This window comes from Haemaphysalis longicornis, unplaced genomic scaffold (genome assembly GCF_048455015.1).
Source record: "Haemaphysalis longicornis isolate Haplotype H1 unplaced genomic scaffold, Haemaphysalis longicornis Haplotype H1 scaffold_2, whole genome shotgun sequence".
NCBI lineage: Eukaryota > Metazoa > Arthropoda > Arachnida > Ixodida > Ixodidae > Haemaphysalis > Haemaphysalis longicornis.
Window position 1 is genome coordinate 177,945,042 of NW_027526295.1, and position 24,325 is coordinate 177,969,366.

Here is a 24,325-nt window from a genome sequence, read left to right on the forward strand (position 1 = left end):
TTCCCGCCCCTTTTACCTGCTTCTTTTCCACCTCGTGGTGAGGGCCACCAAATAGGCAGGAAATGCCTGGTTCTGCTACTCGAACGCGTGCGGAGTTTGAGCGCGGACCGTTCAGTGCTGAGGTTGTCATCGTTTAAGAAAAAAAAAAAGGGGGGGGGGGGGGGGGGGGGCATCGTCGAGTTCGCCGTCTGTACGCCTCTGCGGCATTGTCATGAGATGGATTACTCTGCGCTGTCGAAACAGTTTTCTTAAACCTCGCCCAGAACGCTGAAAACAATGGCCCCTGGCGGCCCATGCTACCTGTCAACCCAACAACCTGTACATGTCAGAAAGATACATGTCTTCGAGCGAAAGTCCTCCATGCTTGGCGCGTGTCCGGTACAGACCCTCGTTACGCGTTACCTCGTTACCCTCGTTAAAGGTCTGCGCGCTCAATGTGCGCATCACATTCGGCGCTGAACACAGATAATGCTTCGATCAGCGTAAGCCTGCTACTAAATGCACGTATTCTACGGATATCACCCGTTGTGACTGCGTACAACCATTACTATACACTGGCCTAGAGGATGCGAACATTAAACCGCTGTGTTCATGCGGCTCAGAAATTTCCAAAGTTTTGAACAATCCGTACGCGTATAAGTAATAGAGCTTTGGCGATCTTGAGCGGCGATCAACCACTTTCAAAGGCCAGGGCGCGTGTGCCGCTGGAACTATGCAGAATGAATCGAAGGACTTTGCAGCTGTAACGGCAAAATGCTCTTCGTGCACGGGAAGTTCGTTTAACGGGAGCGACACTTGCATAGGAAACTTATTTTTTGAAATCAGAGAGCACTCAGACTGTTTCTTTTAAAGTTCGTTCCAGCGATTTCGTCTATATAGGGAGAGTCAATTGCGCCATACGAAGGGTAAATTTCTACGGTGGCGCAGTTTCTGCGCTGACAACCTGTCTGGCGAGTGTCACTCTTCAGTCTAGCTCAGGCCAGATATCATTGAGAAATGTGCTACGGTTAAACTTATACGTGCACGTATACGTTTGAAGCGAGCATGACAGCACTGATCGCGAAAATGTATTGACATGAGTTTTGTGCCGGGGTAAAATAGTTGACGACGCTTGACCGCAAGCCGCAGAACTTTTTGCGTCGATTCCCGACCGTGGACTGAGGAAACACCGATTACCCGCTAGACCCCCCCCCCCCCTCCCCCCCAGAGTCGAAGCACCATTCAAAGCAGCGGACAGCGCCTGGTAAAAGCGCTTTTAATAGAGCAGAGACCATTTTGTCGGCTAAGGCCGCTGTTTTTTGGGAAAGCCAAAACATAATCCTCATTGAGCACTTGCAAAATAGCAAAGCAATGGCAGGCGATGCCCCCCCCCCCCCCCCCCCCCCCCCCTTCCCATTCTCCGGATTTGGTGTTGTCTGATTTCTTCCCGTTGTCACGACTGAATATCTGGCTCGGGTCTGACGGAAAATTCGCCGTTTGTGTCGGTAGTCCGCCAAGATGTCCGTGTAGCGCAGGAGAGGTTGCGGGTAAGGTGGAAGAGGTAGCGACTGCCCCGTGAGAGAAACGGCCCGGTGAATATAAGCGCGGGAAGCGGCGTGAGCCGCCTCATTCCCCTCGGGGGATTCGTGTCCTGGTACCCAGACTATATATAAACAGCCTCCCAAAAATTACAACGCATTCAAAGGACTCGAGCTTACATTCCCCCCTCCCTTAACACGAGGCCATTGATCGATTCTTTCCTAATTTCATCCATCGATTCTTCTGAAAAAGGTATTGAACTGATATTTTCACCGAACTTATCAAACAGCCTCCGTATAATGCGCTGGCCAACATCGCATATTTTACAGGTTGAAACGGCGATTTATAGACAAACTCGTTTCCTTGGTTACCAACGCGCTCTGAACAGCTACTAAAAATTTTCTGATGGAGTTTCTCAAAGCAAGCAAACGTGAGACTACTATCACCAACAAATACAGTTATGTCCGTTACAAGAGCTACTTCCAGGTTCATACAGCGATTGCATATTTTAAGCTTTATATCGCTATTTTCGCCGTGGTTATTCATTACGCTCTTTTTTTTTTTGGCACTCGGCCTTTTCGGCGAAGGTTTGCCAGTGCCCATAGCAGAACCTCTGCCCTCTCCCATCTCATTCCTGTGGAACAGCCAAGGGAAGGACTATAAAGTAGCATTGAAATTGATGACAGTTCTCTGGCGATGATGGTGCCATCATAGCGCTTTACTTGTACCCGCCGAGAGAATGTTCGCGCGGTGAATGATTGATGGTCGCAAAGCCCAGATGAAGGCTCTTTGAGGAGATACAGGGGCCGTATCTTCGTAAGGGGAAAACGGGGCCGAAATAATTGCGGTAAAACGCCCTGAAAAGGCGTTTGGTACAGAATCGCTGTAACTGGCGCCTAAATGCCTAAAAAAAAAAGGTTCTTTCGCTATTTTGTGTAGGCGAGACAATTACAGACTATAATTTTTCGTGATAATGACGCCGACGCCCTGAGTCAAGACACTGACGTTCGTTATTCAAACACCAACGGAAGCAGCCTTTCTTTTTCACATAACCGTACAGCCAATGCTGCACAATATGCAATCGTTTTCTCTTTCTTACTTTGACAAGAATTGGATCCATCATTCTATTGTATTACAGGCTGCCGTATCAGTAGTGATCCTCAAATGTAGCATTGTTTCTGTCCGGATACACGGTATTTTTTTTCCCAACATCAGATAAATAAGAGTGAAACTATCGTCAGCAAAATATAAACATACCCTCCACGCCTATCACTCGTTTAAGGTGTCTCAGCTTGACAAAGGAGTACGTCCATCATATTCGCTCCCGTTTGATCATACTTTCTCCAAACACGTTACTTTCAGCCAAGCTTCTAGGATCCGTTAAAACGAAAACGTGGAGCGTAAAGCTCCTTTGCAAAAGGCATCAAATCTCAAGAAAGAGAATATATTAACCTCAAAATCGGCCCAAATCAGCGAGCAAACACTGCTTCCGAAACGACCGAGAGGGAGCCTTGGGTAGAGAAGAGACCACAGCCGATGTCGACCCACATTTCGGACGGTTTTCGTTTGGGCGGCCGATTGAAACTAATGACGGGTTGTCAGATCGGCCGCGGTCGGGGCTTCGATGAGCAGCGCGGTTTCCCGTGCGGGCCGGTAACAATAGACGCGTTCTTATTGCGCGGCACAATGGGCGAGTCAGGTAGCGCGACAGCTGATCGACGCCAGCTGAGAGCGGCGAGCCGGAGAGACCCACAGTGGAGCCCCGCATAAAGCACGTGCGTTGCAGAGGGGTTGGTGTTGAGCTCCCAGCCAGAGTTGCCGGCGCGCGGCCAGCCCCGACCGCGTGCATCGTGCACGCCCAAGGAACACGTTTGCGTAACCGAGGCGGTCTTATCTTATTTTCGAAAAGCAGATAGCGTCACACTACAGGCATCGCCGGGCTAGCGACGCGCAGTAGAGGAGATCGCTGCCCCGTTCGTAACATGGCTGGCACCACTGGGAACTGCGCGCCGCTTGTTTCCACTCGGGCCGCATTTTCCCCGTTCGCGCCGAACAAAGGGCACGGAGGAGAGGGGCAGTCACGGTGGGAGATTTGAAACTGGTTTACTTACAAGCGTGTGTTCAAATCCGAGCATGCTTCGGCCGTTGAGGAGCTGCTCCTCGGCCAAGATGTCGTCGGCTCGCATGTTTGCCACCTTCGGTATCGGATCCTCGAAGAAAGAAGAGAAACGGGAGGTCACATCGGCACTGCCGCCCGCTGCTTCGGTCGGGCGAAGCGGCTCAGGAACAGGCCGCCGATAAAGCAGACACTGTCACTTCCACCACAGCGGCCACACACACGCTGCACGCACACATACAGACGCCTGCACAACTCCGCATAGACTCGACCACCGACTGTGCGAGAGGAGCGCGAGGCGCGCCGCGCGCTGTTGCTTGTCAGCTGAGGACGGGAAGCCGGTCGGATCTCGCTTGCGTCACTTCCGGGAAACTAGCGTGCCAATCCGGAGGCGACTCATGCAGAGCGGCGCGCCGCGCGACGTCGTCTGCGAGTTCAGCGCGCCGGACGGAGCGCGTAGTTTGCGCACTTTGCTTTCGGAATTCCTCGTAAAGGCGCAAAACCGCTCGGGCGTACCTGACACTGCTGTCAAAGGGACCGAGCGCACAACTTTACAGCGTCACACTATGCTCGTAAAACCGCAAACTGTAGCGCCTCCGCTCGCGTCAACCGAGCTAGAAAAATGTCACTCAGACGCATTTTCAAATCGCTGCTGGGCGTCCAGAGCAACCTTCAAAGCTACCGGCATGTTTCCTCATAAAAAGTGCGAGTTTGCACGGAGAATTTAAAATAACCAGCAGGGAACGCATAGATTCATTACTGATTATCATGGCTGAAGTCGGTTTCAAGAGCAGAAAATACCGTGCCTGAATGTTTCTTTGCGGTACTTGCCAATAAAATATAACATTCCCCGGAGACTTTGCTTTATGCTATATAAGACTAAAGGATGTCTCACGGTCAGCTTAAGCAGAGGCTAGCCCCAACATGCCGGTAGTGCAACAAAGACTACTAGAGTTTATCGCTACTGCACTGTACAGCCTTAGTCAAAAGTTTCTACGCTGTGCCAACAGTTAATAAGCCAAAAAGAATTCCACTTACAAGCTTAACTTCAGAGGGAAAGTTAAATGTTCTGTGCCACAACGCTGGCGAAAGCACCTTCCATTGCTACTTCCCAAAAATAATCAGTCTACACATGAACGTTTATCTTTTACTATAATTTTTTTACCTAAAAGCTTTTGACCAGGTCTAGAAAATTTTGACAAATACTCGAAGCTTTGATCAGATGTAAACTTTAGACACTTGCACGCGTTAAGTGCACCAAGCGAAAACCAAACAACACATACTTGTGCGTGAGCTTCCAGGCCACGTTTCAAGAACCCCAGGCAACATAAATTAATCCATAGCACTCGTGTACAGCATGTCCCATAGAAAAAGTTGCAGCTACTGCGCGTAAATTGCCAATTTAGGTTAAATTTAGATCATTTGCTGCCCATAGTTTTGTAGACGGCTTGAGGCAAAGGTCACTTGAAAACTGTTTCCCTCTTTCTTTAACCATTGTTCCCTGTATCCCTTAGGTTTCTTCATTTCTATCTATTTCTTTTTGTTTACTATATGGTACCTCCCCCTTTATTCCATCTTTGCCTTCCTACAGTCAAAAACTTGTCCTGGGGCGCACTCGGACTGTAGCATACTTTTAAGTGCGAATGCACTTTATAAGCGACCCTGAATTCCGGCGACCGCCGTCCGTCCACATAGCAACAGCTGCGGGTGCGCGCGCTCCTCGTCTTCCTTGGCAACGGGGGGAGATGGGCGCGCGCTGCCTGGCCGCTGACATGGCACATACCCACGTGGGGGATTGGCCAGGAATCGGGCGTGAGAAGGGCTAATGCACCCGCTTAAAGGAGTACTGACACGAAATTTCAAAGCTGAGATCCGCTCTAGCAATCAAGTACAACGACAACACAAATAGGTGTCTGTGAATAAATGCATCTTTCTTTCTTTGTAGTTGTGTGTGTGTGTGTGATCTCTCTTTCGCGAACATTACCGAACCGCGCAAATTCAACTCGTGCATTCGCACTTTCACATTCTTCCCCTCGGGGAAATGCGGGGAAATTTTTTCTCTTTTCGGTCAAGCTCAGCAGTGTCTGAATATTTGAATAGCGTTCGTGGCAGCTGTACAGCCTCGTAGCTGAACTACGCGTTGTTGCCGCATTGATTATACTGATTGAGTGTAACTCTAGTTTACTCCTTTTTCCTTTCCGGTGACAGACAAACAAAGAAAAGCAAAGGCAAAGGAAGAATAAATGATTTAGTTCCAAGCTGCCACGCTAAATAATGACCCTTTATATCTAAGCCAAGAAGCTTAGTACCTAAGCTAAGAAATACACTTTGTATTGCCAAGAAACATACTAAGAAACGTATACTCGTACGACTTGCTACTTTCTCAAACAACGCTTAAACAGAAAAGCTATGTGCGATGACGTTGCCGTGTTGGCAGGAAAGAATTCCGCTCATTTAGGCCGTTTGCTGAAGCTATCAAGGATGACAATACGGAGGCAGTGTGCTTTAAAAGAACGTGGAAGTGAGTGCGCAGGACAATTTTGGGCCCTGTGGAGTTCAGACATTCGTCGAATTCAGATATTTTGCTCAACAATGTACAAGGCAATTAAAATGAAGTAACGTAGTGCTTAAAATTTTTTTTTTCTGTTTTTTAGAAGCTTTTGGCCTTATCTTGTGATGATTTCGCACCCAACATAAAAGCTAGTTTTACTGTTGACAGTATGAAAATTCGACAATAATATAAACCAATCATAAGTATCAAGAAGTTCTCTATTGTTTTACGTGACTCGATACACTGGTTTGAGCGCTACGATGATTATGAGATGGAAGAAGCAGAAGGATGTTCCTCAACAAATTTATCAAGAGGAAATCATAATTCCTGGTCCTATGAAACACGAGCAAGTTTTGACAACGGCTTCCTCCAGTACAACGCATTGACATGAGCCGAAGAACGTGTAGGTAAGAAAAAAAGCAACAGAATTCAACAAATTTATTCCAATAAATGAAGTCAATTATTTTGAGGCGGTTAATGGATTAACCGGCATTTAGTTTCTGAAAGTGATTAACGGCGCGAAATAAAAGTTAAGGTTCCTGTCAATGCGTTTGTCATTTAACCGCCGTAATAACTGGCAGATCCGGACCGTAATTGGGCCCCGGAAGTGCGGAGGGTAAGAAGACGGTTGCTGGCTTGCACTGTAGACAAAAGGCGCTCAGGAGAGTGGCGATGCCCCTTCCCCTACCAGCTTCTTGGATACGGCGATGCTCTGTCATTTTTTAACCAGATATTTTACATGCAGCGTATCTTAGCCCCGACCACGGCGTGATAGCCGCTGGGAGGGAATAACTATTTGTTATTGACACAGCGTTATTAAAAGAACAGTAATTGTTCTTTTTTTTTTTTTTTTTTGCAGTGGCTTACGTGACCGGGTGGACATTATGTGCGAAAAATTGCTTGACTGCCACGTCACCAATTGACAAAACTCATTAAATAAGTTTTACGCACTCATTTTACGCCACATGTTTATATGAAGCAAATGGGGGCGAGTATTAACAAGAACTACATATATCAAGCTTCTAAACATTCGCATTCTGGCAAGTGAGTAAGAGATACCCGTCTCCTAACTTCGCCCTGAAGTTCGCATTTCATATTTTGTGCGGCTGTTGTGGAGCGCAAGTTTCATATTTCGCGCGCTTCCTTTTTCAAGTGGATAAAACTTATTCGGAAGCATATGTGTAAAAACATTGCAAACGGATTTTCCTTTACAACACTCTGCAGCTTTCTCGCTGACAATTTTGCACTGGCGCTAGTAGTTAGAAACATTAATTGATTAGCAGTGGACAAAAATACCCCGACTTTTGGTTCACATAGATACCGACGACGTTGGCTCAATTAGTGCGCAGTTGAATCTCTAAATCCTGGCTCATCTTAGGTGGGTCACCGTGTACACATAGTCAGAGAGTTAGATCAGTTGGGTTTAGATTAAGTGCATCAGCGCAAAACGAAATTAATCCCTACCTGTTTTTTTTGTGTGTGTGAAAGAACACAAACGAAAAAAAAAACACTTGTAGTCAGCTTTGACCCGCTTTTAAACACGTTAAGCACACGTACCTGGAAGGTGACTTTTGGGTGCTATCAAGAAAAAAAAAAGAAGAAAGCATTTTTAAATAGTCTAGTCATTTTAAAGTCGTTAAATGTGTGAAATGTTGGGTGGTATACATTTTGCCTTGTGGCAAGAGGCACCACTCACTCCTCAGTACTGAAAACAAAATGTTGCGAATAATGGTTACAAAAAGACACACGCGTGAAAAAGTGTTCTTTCTATATTTTGTGTCCGTATTATTACTTCCCACTGAATTTATGCGGACTGTTATCCTGAAGTGTCGATTCAATTTATTCTGAAAGTATTTGATTACTTTCTATCACCCTGTTAGTTGATATAATGTAAAGAAGTGTTATTTTGTATCCGCCGCTCTCGCCCTTCCTCTCTTTAAGTGAATTTCAAGATCAACGCTCGATCAACGCTCAAATTTTAAGCGCGGGGTTTACAAACAGATAATCGACAGCAACGCGACTAGTTCGATCTGCTCGCCAGTTAACTTACCTTAATTATAAAACTGAAAATTCAGCTTTTTTTAAAAAATAAAACCTTTCAACACAGTTCTTGACGACAATTTAAACCTAAAGAGGAATTGAAGACAAACTAGAGCCTTGTTCAGCTTGAAAGAACTAGTCTTTGGTGACTTACTCACCTCCATTCCAGTAACGAAAGACGTTTTTCTCGCAAAAAAAAAAAATCCAGAAATACTGAAAAAGGTTCAAATCTATCCCTACAGTGAACAGGTAGGCAGGAGTGACGTGATGCCGGCCGGCACTAAAAAAAAAATAATAATAAAGCCGTTCCACTCAATGTGAAAGCTGTCGGAAGTGCAGAGCAGTGATTCGCCATAATGGGCTGCAGCACTGTTATCCGCTCACTGCTGCCGCCCATTCAAATTTCCCGCATTGGCAGTGTTCGCGCGCCCCCTCCCTGAAAGTGAGCCAGCGGGAGTTCTGTTCTTTTTGCGCTTGCTTTAACTTCGTATGCTGGAGCTGTTTTGCGTCATTTTGAACGCGTAATTCGTTTTCTTTTTTTCTTGCGTGGCTGGATCCTTTCTGCGGTATTTCGAACGCACCATTTCTTCCTTGCGCGACCGCTTTTTTTTTTTTTTTTTTGCTTACTACTGTAAAAACCAACCCAACGAGCGTTCCTAACTAAATGAAGGCGGAAGCTGCCGGTTATATACAGATTTTGCCTCAAATGTACCTACAGTTTCCTTTGCGCTAAATAGCGGGGAAATGTATGACAAGCGCCAGCGGTTCACGAGATTTGAACGGTTATGACTATTTAAACCGCGTGGTTTTCGAAATCTGCGCGTGACTCCCTGACCCCGGTACAGAAGGCTCTGCTTGGGTCAGTTTTTCTTTTCAAAGAAAATAAAGCTGTTATCTCGCTCCGCCGCCTGATTCGGGCAGTCGCATAAACCGTTAGCGAGGTAAGACGACAAGGTGAGCCCGTTAAGTGCTCTGCACTTAATACTTTAAGAAAAGGCCTGCAGCCTCCCAAAATATCACATTATTGGTATTGCCCCTGAAACGATGTCTTCTTGATAATGCATTTTTGTATAGTAATGGAGCCGACGTGGGGCTCTGCGTTTAGCGCTGGATAGGTCTTCTAGATGTGCTTAATAAAAAGCTCCAGGGCTTTCATATTTTGATATCATACAAGTCATGTTTTCCCTGAAAGAATGTCTTCCCAGAATTGTACTTACAGAAGTGAGGTCGGTATAGCACCCCATAGCGATACAAGTTAAGGAAACATTTATTAAAAGGCCCTCGGACCTGCATGCTTTGCTATCAGACCACTTATGTTGCCGGTAGAAAATACGCCTCCCAATTTTGTGCATAACATTAAAACCGACTTTAACGGAGCTCGGTGTATAGCGGAGTGGTTGAAAAGAATGCTAAGGAAATATCGGAATATTCTCACTCGGTAGTCCCAGCAATTCTTTTTCTATCACGCGTTGAGCACATAATTGACACAGTGAACAATTGTGCTCTCATACGAATTCTTGCCGAGTATTGTATTTTTCATCAGTTATACAGCTAACAGTACCCTGAATGACACTAATCGCGTATTTATACGCGTTGGAACGTATGCGATTTCACTGGGGTTTCACAGGAGGGGAAGCTACGTGGTTAGCGTTATACAGTTCCTATTCTCAAGCATCTCAAGCAATGAAACGTTTAATTGCATTTTACGAGTCCCACCTGTCTGGAGTGCTGACTGGTCTGGTATATGAATAATAGAGAGTTTTAGCATAGCCGCTAGCGGAGGCTCACGCTACGGCGGCGGGTTAGCGGGACACGACTGCGCATGCGCGCGCGGGGAGTGCGAGGAGGTTGCCCCTCAGCGGAACGAATGCGCGGGCATGGCGAAGGACGGGCCGCGGAACTAATCCACCCTACCGGAACGAATCGGCAAGTGCCCAGTCTAGAGCCACTAGATCGATAAGCGTAGCACCCGCCGCGGTGGCCCAGTGGCACGTTGCGCTGCTGAGCACGACGTCGCGGGTTCGATTTCCCGCCGCGTCGGCCGCTCTTCTGGTGGAGGCGAAAAGCAAAAACGCCCGTGTGTACGAGATTTCGGCTCACGTAGTCCCCAGGTGGTCAAAATTAATCCGGAGCCCTCAACTACGGCGCGCCTCATCGCCTGCGTTGCGTCGGCGCGTTAAACCCTACAATCAATCAATCAATCAATCAATCAATCAATCAATCAATCAATCAATCAATCAATCAATCAATCAATCAATCAATCAATCAATCAATCAATAAGCGTAGCTTATTTAGCGTAACTTATTTAGTGGCTCTAGCCCAGTCGAGTCTCGGCCCGCCGCGTAGCGCTAGCGGACGCTACCCGCTATGCTGCGCTATGCTGTGCTACCCGCTATGCGTTGCTGTGAACGCTTTCCGTGCCACGCGCTCACCAGAACAGGATTTGGGCGGCTCGGTTGAGGGTTTGGCTGAAACCTCCCATATCGGGAGAGGCCTCGGTCCTGCAGCAGTGGACACAAGTATGCTGATGAATGGCTTCACGAATGGACGGCAATAATGACGAGGTGAATTGGGTAATGCGAACAAAAAATTATTTACCCACGCCACACGTAATAACGCGCAACTAAAGCATGAATATTCTCAAACTAGGATCGTTACATTTGTAAGCCGTTAACTATGAATTTAGGCATGGACCTGGCTAAGAACTTGCATTGGGACGTTCATGTCAGTAATAAATATCCAGCTGCATTTCAAACTGCATGTTCCTTGAAGAATAGTCCGCTGTCCATGTAACGTTAAACGAGCGGCTAGTCTTCATAACTCGAGTATGCAGGCATTGTTTAAGACCCATACAATAAATCTTGATAGGCCTTGGTAATTTAGAAGAAGTCCAGTGAAAAGCTGTGTGGTTTACTTAAGTGTTCTGCAATCTGCTCCCTCACAGGAAGTCACGCGAAGTAATCATTTAGTCCCGCTAGAAATAATTCTAAGAAACGCATTGAGATTACAATTTCTCTCAGATGATTCAAAAGTTAATAACAAACACTCGCTAGCTCCTTTAGCAACAAACCTACCCGGTAATGACAATCTAACGTGTTATCACGCTTTTACGCAAGAACCGGCGTATTTGTGAGTGTGTATGTGCGCGCGCGCCATAACTGAAAGAAATGACCTAACCCTCCTGCGTCCAAGCTGACAGCGCCTCGGTGACGTGTGATGTCCCTGTTCAGCCTATATATGAACCCGTCGCTATCAGCAATAAAGCGTTGTTCGACCACGCCAGTCTTCCCGCTCACACATCCATGAGCATGAAGTTGCGCATTGAAAGTCATGTATACTGTCTTTGTCAAAATTTTCTAGGCCACGCCAAAGGTTTCTGTGCCACAAAGAATTTTAAGAATACGCTTAATGCCTAACTGTGACCGAGATATTTTATGTCACTAAGAAAGAAACGTGTTTTCTCTAGCTTTCTGGTCTAAAGCGCTGCAGCCTCACTCGAGAGGTCAGCTTGTAGTTCGAATTATTTGTGGCCTATTCACTTTCGCCATGGCCTAGAAAGTTTTGCCAAAGACTGTACATTATACATGTACAGTCTTATACATGTACATTGTACATGTACAGTATACATGTACAGTATTGTACATTCGCGTTTCGAGAGTGCTTAAAATTTCTATCCTGCTGAGGCGCTGATCAGCATAGTCTGATAAATAAAATAAATGATGTTATCCCATTCGGTATCGTTCGCTTTAAACGGGGCCCAAACCCAATTCTAAGAACGCGCAACGACTTCTTTAGGGAACTTTTATTTCGCTATGCTGACTTTTGTTATTTTCAGGCTGATTCTTCCCTGCGAATGACTGGCTAGGGTGGGAAAATTGTACTTGTTCCCAGCGACTTAAGACGAACTCCACTGGCCGCTTTGGAGTAGGTTCTCTGCTCTGGGGCGATCTGCGGAAATCGCCATTAGTGAAAACTGCGAAGTTTCGGGACCAGAGTACCAACTTGTGTTTTCAAGGGAGTTCGAAATTCGCTAAAGTCAAGGATCCGCAGACAATGATGCAAAGCTATCGATAGCACTACCGATGCTATAGTATAAACTCACAACCGAACCACCCAGAGGTAACGGAAAGACCATTTGCAGTACCATATACTGCAATGACACTTAATGCTGTTGATAGGCGACTATTTCCGAACTGTTATTTTGTTTACATATTGTGGCTTTTGCAAAATCATCCACATAATAATACGCATAACTAGGCGTACTAACTACGGCAATATTAGTTTTTAGCACTATGCGTGTCTACTCGATATTGGTCCATGGTCTTCTGCACTATAGTTTGAAAATTTTCATAGGCTTCGCAGAACGTGGAGGCGCCTCTTTTCGCCTAAGAGACGCTCAGCAAGAAACATCCACATAACAGGGCCGGGATACGGGGCCATCAACCTGTCAAGCGGAATAGCTTTTTGTTTGCGGCTCCTTCGCCTATAATGGATCATGAATGAAGATGAATGGACATTATTGTTATTGCTGTTACGCTAGCTTGCTAGCAATTTCATCGCTAATCTTTTTATTTCTAGCAAAACAATGTTTTCTGCGTATTTTCTTTAATTTTAGGGTCCCATAAGCCCACAAAAAAAAACGGAGCTGGTAGTGCAAGTATTAAGTGGTTTATTAATGAAGCAATTAATTAGGACATTTGGAAATTATAAAACTTGTGTTGAGCAGTAACATCTTTTTCGCATGTTTTCGTAAATTTTCTGACCACATGGACGTACAAACGAAAAATGAGCTTTACGTATTTGTAGGTTTACAAGATCGGGAATAAAACGAGGACCTCCGTTTCTTTTTTTTTTTTTTTTTAGCCTCAGTGTCGAAATTTTGTCTTCACCGGAGCTTCTTCTTCTTTGTAGCGTGCAGCTCCGCTAAAACACAACAGTAATGACTATCGCAATAGGTAACATTGAAGAACAATTTCGCAGGAAACTAGCTGTTTTGCTTTCGTTTTCCATGCGCTAGAGGAACTTTGATTGCGTCGGTTGGCATCGCCAAAGCCGAAAGGACTAGAGTTTTTCTTTTTTTACTTTATGCTGATATCCCCAAGGTTTTCAAGGAATTTTCCCGTCCTAACGACTGCAGGCGTTTGCGAAGAGACGTCGACGCATTTAGTCATTGGTGCTAAGAGAACTTTGAACTGATAGTAAGCGCAGTGAAAACGTATACAAGCGTAGAACTGACCGCCTGCCTTTTTACTAGTCAGTTCGAGAATTTTCTCACCCTCAAATTTCCACGACCACTGATCTTGGTGGGCTCTCTACGCACGTTAGATCCACCAAACGGCGAACTCTTCTGCCCTACTGCGTATTCTGTGAAATGTCCAGATAAGTACTGGATGCTCCCTGGAACTGTACTCATGTGTGTGTGATCCGCTTTTGAATATATATCTCGGTTGTCTGGAACGGCACGGGCAAATATAACAGGTCCGACATTTATAAAGTGAAAACGATTAGTGAAAGATGCATTGGTGGATTTTGAGGAATGCGCGCACCGACGCGAACTCTTTGCTCCAGCTTGAAAATCCCGCAATGCCCCGACGAGCCACATCCCTCCCCCTTGCCAACCGGGCCTCCCGTTCTTCACGTCTCAGCGGTCCCGTTTACTCCCTTCAGCGGCGGCAATGGCCGTGTCTCGCTCGGTGTCGTTGTTCAGCAATGTCGGCATTCCCCCGTCGTCGTTCCCATTCCATCTTCTTTTGCCGCCTACTCTACCCTGCACTCGCTTCACACTCCCTTTTACACTTGGACGCAACGCGTGTACAAGCGGCGACGCGGCGCGTCCGCCCATGCCCGAGCAAGTGGAGCTGCGGGTACGGCTGCGGCGGCCTCCATTGCACGTCACCCCTGTCTGCACGATGTTGATAGAACGGGGGCGGTCACACTATTGCCAGCGTGAACCTTCTATTGCTAACCAATAATAAGTGGTTGTCGATCCTTCCTCATCGCTCCCCTCCCGGTCCTCACCCTCCTGACACAGAACCGCTCTACTTGGAAGTGCTGCCTTATCTACAGGCTAAACATGATAAAGCTGACCTCACTTTCCTTTTCAATCTAATCCATAACCGAGCTACCCGTGCTTGACTCCTTTCTCAGCTGCATCTAACAGTACCGCTCAAAACCCCAACAAAATGCAAATTTTTCAAGAGTAGAAAAAACTGTGCATCAAAGACTGAAAAGGGGTCAGGACGACCTGCCCCCGTCCTGTCCCCTTTGCAGTGGTCTCGTCTTTGATCCGCAGTTTTTTCTACTCTTGAAATGCAGTGACAACTATCCCAACAGCATCCTCTACTGAAAAAATGCCACCCTTTTATTGCGTGAACAGTAAATAGACCATTTTGGCAAACGTTTCCGCCGTCGACAGGGAGCGGTAGAAGAACAGAGAACGACAGACTGTGCGCGGAGGGAGGCGACGTCACCCGCGGCGGCGTTGGCGGTAGTAACGCCGTCTCTGCATTACTCCCGCCCGACCCATTTGCTAGGCTGACGTCGAAGTGCGGCTAGCCCCCCTCTCAACCCGCGGGACGCGCCCATCGAGCGGCATGTGTTAGCGTCCCACCCCCGGTAGTACGTGTTGAAGAATGGAGTGTGCAGCGAGCGCAGGGCCGAAAGGGCGGCAGAAGAGAATGGAATAGCAGTGATGGAGACGAAACGCCGATACTTGGGGATAACGGAAGTAGCCACAGGCAGACGATGTCACTGCTAAAGCGAGCTAGCGAGACCACTGAGACAATTAGAACGCAATGCGCGGTTGGCACTGGGTCTCCTCGATTTTCCAGTCCTGGACAGTCCGCGGACAGTCCGAGGGCTGCGTTCTGACCGGAAGTCCCATAGGAATACATGAGGAAATCGAGCACCGGATCGTGTCTCGGGCAGTCCGCGGAAGATCCAGGACTGATAATCGAGGAGGCCCACTGTGTACGAGGAGCGTGTGAGAAACGCCGTGCCGCGGGAGCAAGCCCCAAGTTCGCGGGGGATAGGAATTAGATGCTCACGCATTCCTATAGATCCACCAATTATTATTCCATCATTTCTCGTACTTTTATCTCATGCAACAAGCACTGTCCCCTGTTCAGAACTTCAGGCTATAGAGCACTTGTTCCTTCTGTTCTGTAGTTGTCGGTATTTTCAAGAGCTCGCTTCATCTGTTTAGTTAAGACACTTGCGCAGTGGTATATCGATCTCATTCCCTCCCATAAAAGTGTATAACATATAACAAAAGTGTATAACATAAAAGTGTATAGCATATGTCATTGTTTCATCGGACGTAATTTATATTCGTGCGGTAGAAGTTGACCAGTTGCCCTGCTGTCTGCCTATAGTATGTTGTCCATGTAAACGACTTTTCGATCTCACTTTTTGATGTTGCCCGAGTAAAGGATTGCTTATTTTCGTTCCACACACTCGTGTCATAAGGAAATTATGTTTTTCTGTTGTGTCTTGACAGTTTGCTTCATTTACATTATATGCAGTGTATACGTTTACATGTTAAACTGTACTTTGCTTTCTTTATTCGTGTACGTTGTAACACATACTTCGGCAAAACTGGACGACACTCACTCACACTCACTCAGAAACAATATACTTTTCGTCACGCACTCACTCGCAATCACGCTCACCACTCGCATTCACTCACGCTCACGCTCACCTCCGCCGTCACCACTCTCACTCACTCGCTCTCACATTCACCACTCGCCATCACCACTCGCACTCGCAATCACGCTCACCACTCGTCATCACCCCTCGCATTCACTCGCGTTCACGCTCACCCGTCACCGTCACCACTCACTCACGTTCACCACTCGCCCTAACCACTCGAGCTCACTCGCGCGAGCGGTGAGCGGTAAGCGTGAGCGAAAGTGAGGGCGAGTGGTGAGCGTGACCACGAGTGGGTGCGAATGGTGAGGGTGACTGGTGAGCGTGAGTGAGAGTGAGCGCGTAAGGAAATATATATATTTCTGGGTGAGCGTGAGTGAGTGGAGTCCAGTTTTGCCGAGGTATGGTCAGACTATCGCATGAACAAATAAAGTGCGATCAATAAAACGAAACGACTTTCACCGATACGCATACAACCAAAACAAGCATCCCGGCCCGAAACAGGATTGTTGCTATGAGCATAACGTTAACGCCACCGACACTGCAGCTATTTAAACCCTGGGCACATAACTCCGTGAGCGCCAGAAGCCGCTGTGCTTGCATTTCAGTCAACAACAATAACTACAGCAAAACAAATATAGACTCTCCGTCCCACATGCTCGTGCACATGAGTGCCACGGGCAAGAGCTGCGTCGCTATCATTTCAGCCACTCGCAGTATCTTTCAAAAGTTCCGACCTTATCGCTGCTTCTACATTTGCCCTACTTTCATTCAGAGATATGCGAGGGATGGAAGGGAGCCGCCATGCTCCGGCCTTCTTGCCCACCCTCTAGGCGAACATACGGATCCAAGCCGAGCCCGACATGTAAGCTAGCTTATGAGCGCAAACATTTCAAGAGGCTGACTACTGATAGTTCTACTGATATCCGACTGCTTTAAAACCGTTTATAAATATTTCTGCACTATATATAGTTTTATCATTCAAAAACTTACCAATAGTACCGGTGGTCTAGTTGGTAGTTTGTATACCTACCCGCAGACCACACTCTATAGTTTTATCATTCAAAAACTTACCAATAGTACCGGTGGTCTAGTTGGTAGTCTGTATACCTACCCGCAGACTACACTGGCCGGTCATACTAATGGAACAGCGCGAACTGGCAGGGCACAGAGAACGTGGTGGTGGTGGCCCATAAAAAATGGCGCATACCCACTTAGAAAAACGGGACAGGAATAGATTGTTTGAGTCATAAACCAATTAGATTGGAGAAAATTAGGGGAGCAGAAGGAATTATTTAATCAATATGGCAAAAAGAAAGAAAAAAAAAACAGGAGAGGAGACGAGTGGAAATGCAGAATAAAAAGCCATCTTGTTCTGAATAGTTCTAGCACACGGCAGACGAATTGTCTCCGAAATGAATGAGTGGGTGCTGTGACAGACATCCATGTGACAGTGGCCCAGCTTCATACCCCCCAAATACAAAAGCAAAGCAAGAGACAATGGCAGTCGTCGCAGGGGGGCTATAACAGCTTTCTTCGAGGATTAGAGAACCGGCGGTAAGAAAGGAGGAGATGTTCCAGAGATCTGATTTCTTAGCAAAAGTGACACAATGGAGAGGTCGTAAGATATGCCTTATGTAGGTGTTGATTGGGGGGTGGGGGGGCACTACGACGAAAAAAGGTCAGTGGTACTTCGCGCAAGCGAGTCTGACAAAAGCTTTTTTTCCCAGCGTTACCTGAGGTGTTTAATCTCTGGAGACGTGTGTAGCCCGCGATCAGAGGCATCTTGGGGCGGCAACAGGTATTGGGGATAACGGGATCGCAACACGTAATCAAATGTGAGAAGCACGTATGCATCACTGGTAAAGCCAATTTTATTTTAACCAACATATCTGCGGTTTTATCAAAGGTTAATCCAGAGTGGCCTGGAAGCCAAACAAGCTGAGTTTCCCGCAAATGGGAGGGGACGCGCAGGCAGAAAAGGTTTTAAGAACAGGATTAAATGTTTCCGAAGAGGGAGTCACGCACACGGAAATGGGGTGCGTGAGCAGCATCACTGAAGATTGCGCCGAATCAAGTTTCAAAATGGCAACAAGAAGAACAAGAAAGTCTGCATAAAAATGGAAATATAATCTGCTGCACGCAATGAAAAAGAACAATTCAATTCCGGAGAGAAGATACCCATCCAAAGTTTCTCATCTTCTCGCGAACCGTCGGTTGCAGTAAACCCGTGGGATGTCTATTCAGACTGGCGAGCCAGGTGAACACAATTGTGTTAGTCGGAGAAACTTTGCATTTCTTTAGGAAAATGTTATCGAACGAAACCGAACTACCGAACTGCTGCGGATGGAAAGTGCAAGACTGGAACTGAAAGGAAGGCAGTGCTTAAATGAGAAAGTAAAGAATCAGCAAAAATAACGTGTAAGCGATGGAAACGAGACCAATATGACCCCCCCCCCCTAAAGTTTAAAATCACAACAGGAATACCGCACAGGAATTCTTGCCGTACGACAAAAATCTTTGTTGTGACAACCGAAGTATATTGTTATGACAAAGCCATCTGTTGTTACGACATACATTTATGTCGTTACGACAAAGTTAATTTTCTCAACGACAAACATTCCTGTAGTCACAACAGAACTGCCATTTACGCTACCCTTCACAATGGGCAATAACATTCAAACCATGTGCAACTGCTGATATAACATCAGGATCACGACAAGACAGGAATTCGGCACGACGGAACATCAAAATCAGGACAGGAATATGACACACGACAGAGCATCAGAATCACGACACGACAAGAATGCGACAAGACGACAGTACGACACGTGAACTTTAAGACACAACTACAGAAATTTTTCTTGTAATCTTTTCGACTGGGCGGCATTGCGTGCTGAAGAAAATCTGCCTGTGGTCTGGCCAGCCGGGAGTGAATGGACCTAAGCAGCGCTAGTATTAAACCAAGAGTGTAAAACATGGTTATATTAGTCTTTTTTGGTAAGATGACATGTCATCACCCCGCTTCAAAGGGGAAACCAATAGCAATCATCATCATCAGCAGCAGCATTGGCTGTTAGGTATTTGAACCTAGAATTCAGCGTTGGGACTCCGGCCTTTAAGTACAACACCCAAGTCAAAACGTAACTAAGCAGACTTAAACAGCAGCGCAATGCTTGTCGTTCCAGCTTCACTAATGACAGGCGCTTATATGTTGCAGAACCAGAGAACAAAATACAGCCAAATTCTAAAATATGGCGGAAATCCTCCTCCCCAATCTCTCCTATCTCCCCAAGCGTATCTCCCCTAAGACATGTTGAGCGCTCGTGTCCTGTCAATTAGCGCTGTTCCATCAGCAGGGATATTTGCCAACTGGTCCAGTTCTCAACACTGTCGCAAACTGGCCTTCTTATACTTGCGCTAACGCTATGTCTGACTCAGAACACTATTTTCATAGTCGGTGACAGCTTAACTCTGCGGCGGCAATTCCAACATCAAAGGGATTTTGTGTTCATCCGCAACCAATGGCGTCTCGCTGCGTGCGTGACGTTTCCAGCTCCAGCACCTTATTTATAGCCGCAGTCACATGCTCAGTGGTTTCCGACATATATGGGGGTTGTAGCTATGCGGAACACCTTAGGAATTAACGTATCTTAATAAACGTGACAATTTGCTACGGCAAGCCTTGCATTCAGCGCTTACTGCTGGGTGTAACTTCGTCAGAACACTTGTGGTCTTTTGTGGAGCTAACAGTAAAAGGCAACACAAATTGATTGACACGCATCCATAGACATTGTCCAAAATGCTAAGCAAGTCGATCCAGTAAATCCAGGATTAGTATATTTTTGCGCTGCTGATAGCTAACGAAGAAATCAGTGTTTAAATATGCAGCTAAAAGCAGAGAAAACAGCCGGAAGGTCGCTGAACCACACCCATGGAACACTGAGTGAAGAAGAGAAAAACAAGTGGACTATTACGAACTCAGCGCGCGCCGCGCTCGAACCACGCTCGTACCATAGCCCTACCGTACCATAACTTTCCAGCGGCCCGAGAGACCTATCCAGGCCTAGCGCAGTAACTAGAGACCTCCGGGCTCGTGCCTCAGCATTTGCAAGAACTGCAGCCTACTTACGGCGTAGATGTCGGCCATGGTGTTGACGCCTTCGTCGAGGTGTGGCTGTGTGCTCGCGATTCCGAGACAAGCGCGTGGCGAACAAGCGCCCAGCAGCGGCGGCTGCCCCTGGGGTGCTGCAATGAGCACGCGCTGCGCGCCAACTATTTCGGATCGGAGCCAGAGAGCTCGGGGACCCCGCGCATCTAAACTCGGCCTCCGCGGAGAACGAGGGAAAACAAAAGGAGCCCGTTGAAAATGGTGGGAAGAAGAAAAATGGAGACCGGTTTCTTTTAAGTGCGAATGCACTTCTTAAGCGACCCTGAACCTGCGTCCACCGGCGATGTCCGCGCACGTGGAGATGGGCGCGCGCAGCCTGGCCGCTGACATGGCACATACCCACGTGGGGGATTGGCCAAGAATCGGGCGTGAGAAGGGCTAATGCACCCGCTTAAAGGAGTACTGACACGAAATTTCAAAGCTGAGATCCGCTCTAGCAATCAAGTACAACGACAACACAAATAGGTGTCTGTGAATAAATGCATCTTTCTTTCTTTGTAGTTGTGTGTGTGTGTGTGATCTCTCTTTCGCGAACATTACCGAACCGCGCAAATTCAACTCGTGCATTCGCACTTTCACATTCTTCCCCTCGGGGAAATGCGGGGAATTTTCGTTTTTGGAGAGGAGTACGTGTTCCGGTAAGGTCTGCTGGAAGCCGTCGCCACAGCGCAACAGCACGGGGAAGCCAGGAGGAACCGTGTCTCTCCGCTCGGATGAGATTGATCAAAGTATATATGTTTGAGGGTTTCCGGAACCTCCTTTCTCAGACCCGAGCATACGCTGCTGGCAAATACCGAGCTTCTTTGGCCGTTGTAGTCGTGCTGCACCGAAACCTTCACCCGATTCTAATAGGTATAGCAGTTATGTCGACGAAAACGTTCCGGGTTGTCGGCTCACCACGGAAGTGATGAACCGTTATGCACGTTTTTAGCACCCGTCACTGCTAGGCCACTCAGAGGACCCCGTCCACTGTCGCTGAATCGAAGTCATCTATAATACCTTTGTCCGAAACAATTTCAGCCTGCCATAATTTTCACGAGGCCAATGAAGACTGTGCGGGACATTCGCAGAAGGCTGCGTCAAGCGCCCTTGTCGCAAGCCATCCGCTCGGAGGCCACGACACTCTGCTGCTCAAAGAGTATCGTCTCGGTCCCACGGACGTCAACTCCCGGTTAAGAACAGGTGTACGCCGCTATCCGTATACCTCCCCTTACGTATACCTGTCCTTGAACTGGACTCAATTTTCGATTTGGCATAAGCAAAATGAATTTACGACGCTTCGTACATGCGCTTATGTCTATGTGCGAGTTAAGCCTCTCCCGGAGTGAGAGGCCTGCTCACTTGCTGAGGGGATGCAGCACTAAGCGCCTCGGAGTCCCACCAGACCCGTAGTGCGAGGAGGGGGTCTAGGCGCCCCCCACCACCCACAATCCCTGAAATTTCGATGGGGGTTGGGAGACTCACGATGATGCTGGTACTTAAATCTCTAAGTCAGCGTCGAGAAGGGCATATTATATAAAAGTAATTTGTCGCATTGTTTTTGCATTTTGTAAGCACTTCCTTTTTTTTTTCAGTCTAAAAAATGTAGCGCACCGTATTGCACAGGTATTTCGGGGATTTACGTGCTTTCTTGTTGACTGTTCTTGTTTTCGCGCAAAGTAGAGTACATTATTTTGTCCGTCATCTTATTCTTGTCCCTCTTCATCGACGAGAGTGGCCAGAGCCTGGGCCTCTCAGTCGTCCGGCCGTCCACTCTTATACATGAGTATATTCGTCAGTGAAAGATAGCTTCCGCGATGGCTAATGAGGAGACGCATTCGTATCGGAGCACAACTTTTTCCAGCACATTTAATTTTCACTTGTAACCAGCGTATTATTCTTCTGAGCAAATTTTAGCTGATGATGATGGTGATGGTTGGGTTTTTATGGCGCAAGGCCGACTAAGGGCAAAGAGCGCCAGAGAAAAGTCTATTTATTGAAGTGAAATTTTAGCTAACGCATTATTGGTTCTGTTGACAATACGAAAAACGAAAGACAAAAAATAATGACGCTTGTGTGGACTAAAGGTGCGGCCCATATGGAGCGAAATTGCAGCGAAAAAGATGAGAACGCCCGACACACTCCGCCAAAGCGACGGGCTTCATCAACGCATGCGCGTTATGAAAAGATATTGCGCTTGATGCGTGACATCGTCTGCTTTACTAACATGTAATTAGTTGTTCGTGGCTGCAGTCATTTATAAGCAGTCTAAGCCCAGAACACCATGGAGACGACTCGTACGTGTAATGTTCAAAAGACTGTGCATAAGCGGAAAGTTTTCATTTTTCCGAAATGACTAGAACCCCCCTCCGACTCTCTCTCTATCTCTCTAATATATATATATATATATATATATATATATATATATATATATATATATACACAGTATATATATTGTCACGAAGACAAGGACGAAGCAGTTGTCTTGAATGAGAAATACGTTTATTGGAGCGAACTTGTGCTCCCCTAACAACTCAAAAGAATACAGAGGCGGCGAAGCAGCGGTCAACAAAGTGACTTGAACAGGCGAGTGTCGTCGAATCGAACTTCGATTCGACGACACTTCGAACTTCGATTCGACGACGCCAGGGCAGTGCCCTGGCGTCCGCACTGCAGGTTATTTATCTTTCGGCGCGCGTGGTTCTCGAAACGTCGATTCGCATCGAGAGCATAGTAGATCCAAGAAGATTATTTTGGACTGTTCACGTTAGATCGGAATGCTCTCCCTATCACAACAGATAACACATGCGGCACAGAAAGAAAGAATGGAACACGCGCTTCCCTTGGCACAGAGATAACGCAGACCGGCGCAGCCGGGCGGTAAAAGCAAAACACAAATAAACAAACCCAATGTATGGTTCGCGGCAATATATATATATATATATATATATATATATATATATAAGGGGCTCATTGATTTAAAGGAGCCATGAAGAGAAAACACAAGTTTGGTTCATTCAAAAGATTGTCTCGTTAGAATCATACTGACACCACTTTTAACGTAAACTTCGCTCCAATAAGCTACATAATTGGGAAAAACGGGAATGGTCATGCGACCCACCAGCTCATTTCCCGCAACAGAACCTGTGATGTCACATGAGCTAAGCTCTGCGATTGGCGGAGGCTGGCAGAAGCAGACGCAAATTAGGTAGAGCTTACAAACTAGACGAACGAGCGATTTGCGCTTAAATTTAGGGCACATTCTTTACAAAGCAATAAGAATGATGGGACAAACAGTGGAAGTTACGAAAACACATGTAAACATAGAAGTACTGATGCGTTCTGCTGTTCGTACTCCGCACAGCATGCTTGGTTTAGCTGCACAGCACTACGGGGCTTGGGGTTGTCTCAGACGACACTGGCCGATTGACGCAAGCAACGGTGTCTTACGTGACCCCATTTGTCGAGCGAGCACTGTTTCAGGGAACGAATATTTTCTCCCAGAACAAAAACAAGCCAAGTTTAAATGCGGGCAAAAACAAACCAAACGCTTGCCAGGGTATGGTGGCGCCATCTAGGTTCGGGTAACGTAAAGAAACGCGGGAACAAACCAACACCGCTGTACAGGGTGGAGACAACCTTTGAACGGTCCCGTGCCGCCGCAATTGGGCCAACGGGCTCAACGCGTTATTCTTTTCGTTTCCCACGAGACCTAGCAACGCGAAACAGACAATATGATTCAAACGTCTTCAGTAAACCACGTTGCAGCGATAAGTTTAGCGCGGTTTTGACACAATGACTTGCTTCGGCGGCGAGCGAGCGACCCAAAATGGCGGCGCCAGCGTATACGTGTCTCTAACCTGTACGGCGGATGCGTGAATGAAAGTATTCTAGGCTGCAGAGCGGTCGGCTCCTGTGATGTCATTGCAGACCCCGAAAACAAACAATTTAGCGGGAAAATCAAAATTTTAACTTAAATTGTTTAATTCCTCAGTGAATAAAGCATCGTTTGTATCCGGACAAGCGCGGGGGGCACTATAAAACACGAAATCTTTCGAATAAAACCAACTTGCATTTTATCTTCATGGCTCCTTTAAGAAAGAAACTATTCTGTCTGTCTTTCCAAATTTTTTATCTGTTTCGAACCACAACACTCTCCCCTTTGCTTTCCGAGGTTTTCTTGACTGCCAACTCTTATTTCTATATATATATATATAACTTAACTTGCACCCCATGATAATGGTAATATGATGATAATATGTACCCAGCATCATCATCATCGTCGTGTGTATATAATACGGTA

General features: G+C 46.7%; 1 protein-coding gene across 2 annotated transcripts in view; it reads right to left on the reverse strand.

Annotated features, from left to right (window-relative positions):
* The window catches only part of Clc-a (chloride channel protein 2), a 132,238-nt gene extending 112,103 nt beyond the window's left edge, over window positions 1-20,135 (reverse strand). For both annotated transcript variants that reach the window (XM_077698746.1, XM_077698745.1), the window contains exons 1-2: window positions 20,005-20,135; window positions 3,630-3,728 (exon numbers count right to left, since the gene is read on the reverse strand). In XM_077698746.1, the coding sequence (XP_077554872.1) occupies window positions 3,630-3,728; window positions 20,005-20,022 (117 nt within the window). In that variant the 5' untranslated portion in view covers window positions 20,023-20,135. The remainder of the gene's footprint in view (window positions 1-3,629; window positions 3,729-20,004) is intronic.
* Window positions 20,136-24,325: the final 4,190 nt, after the last annotated feature.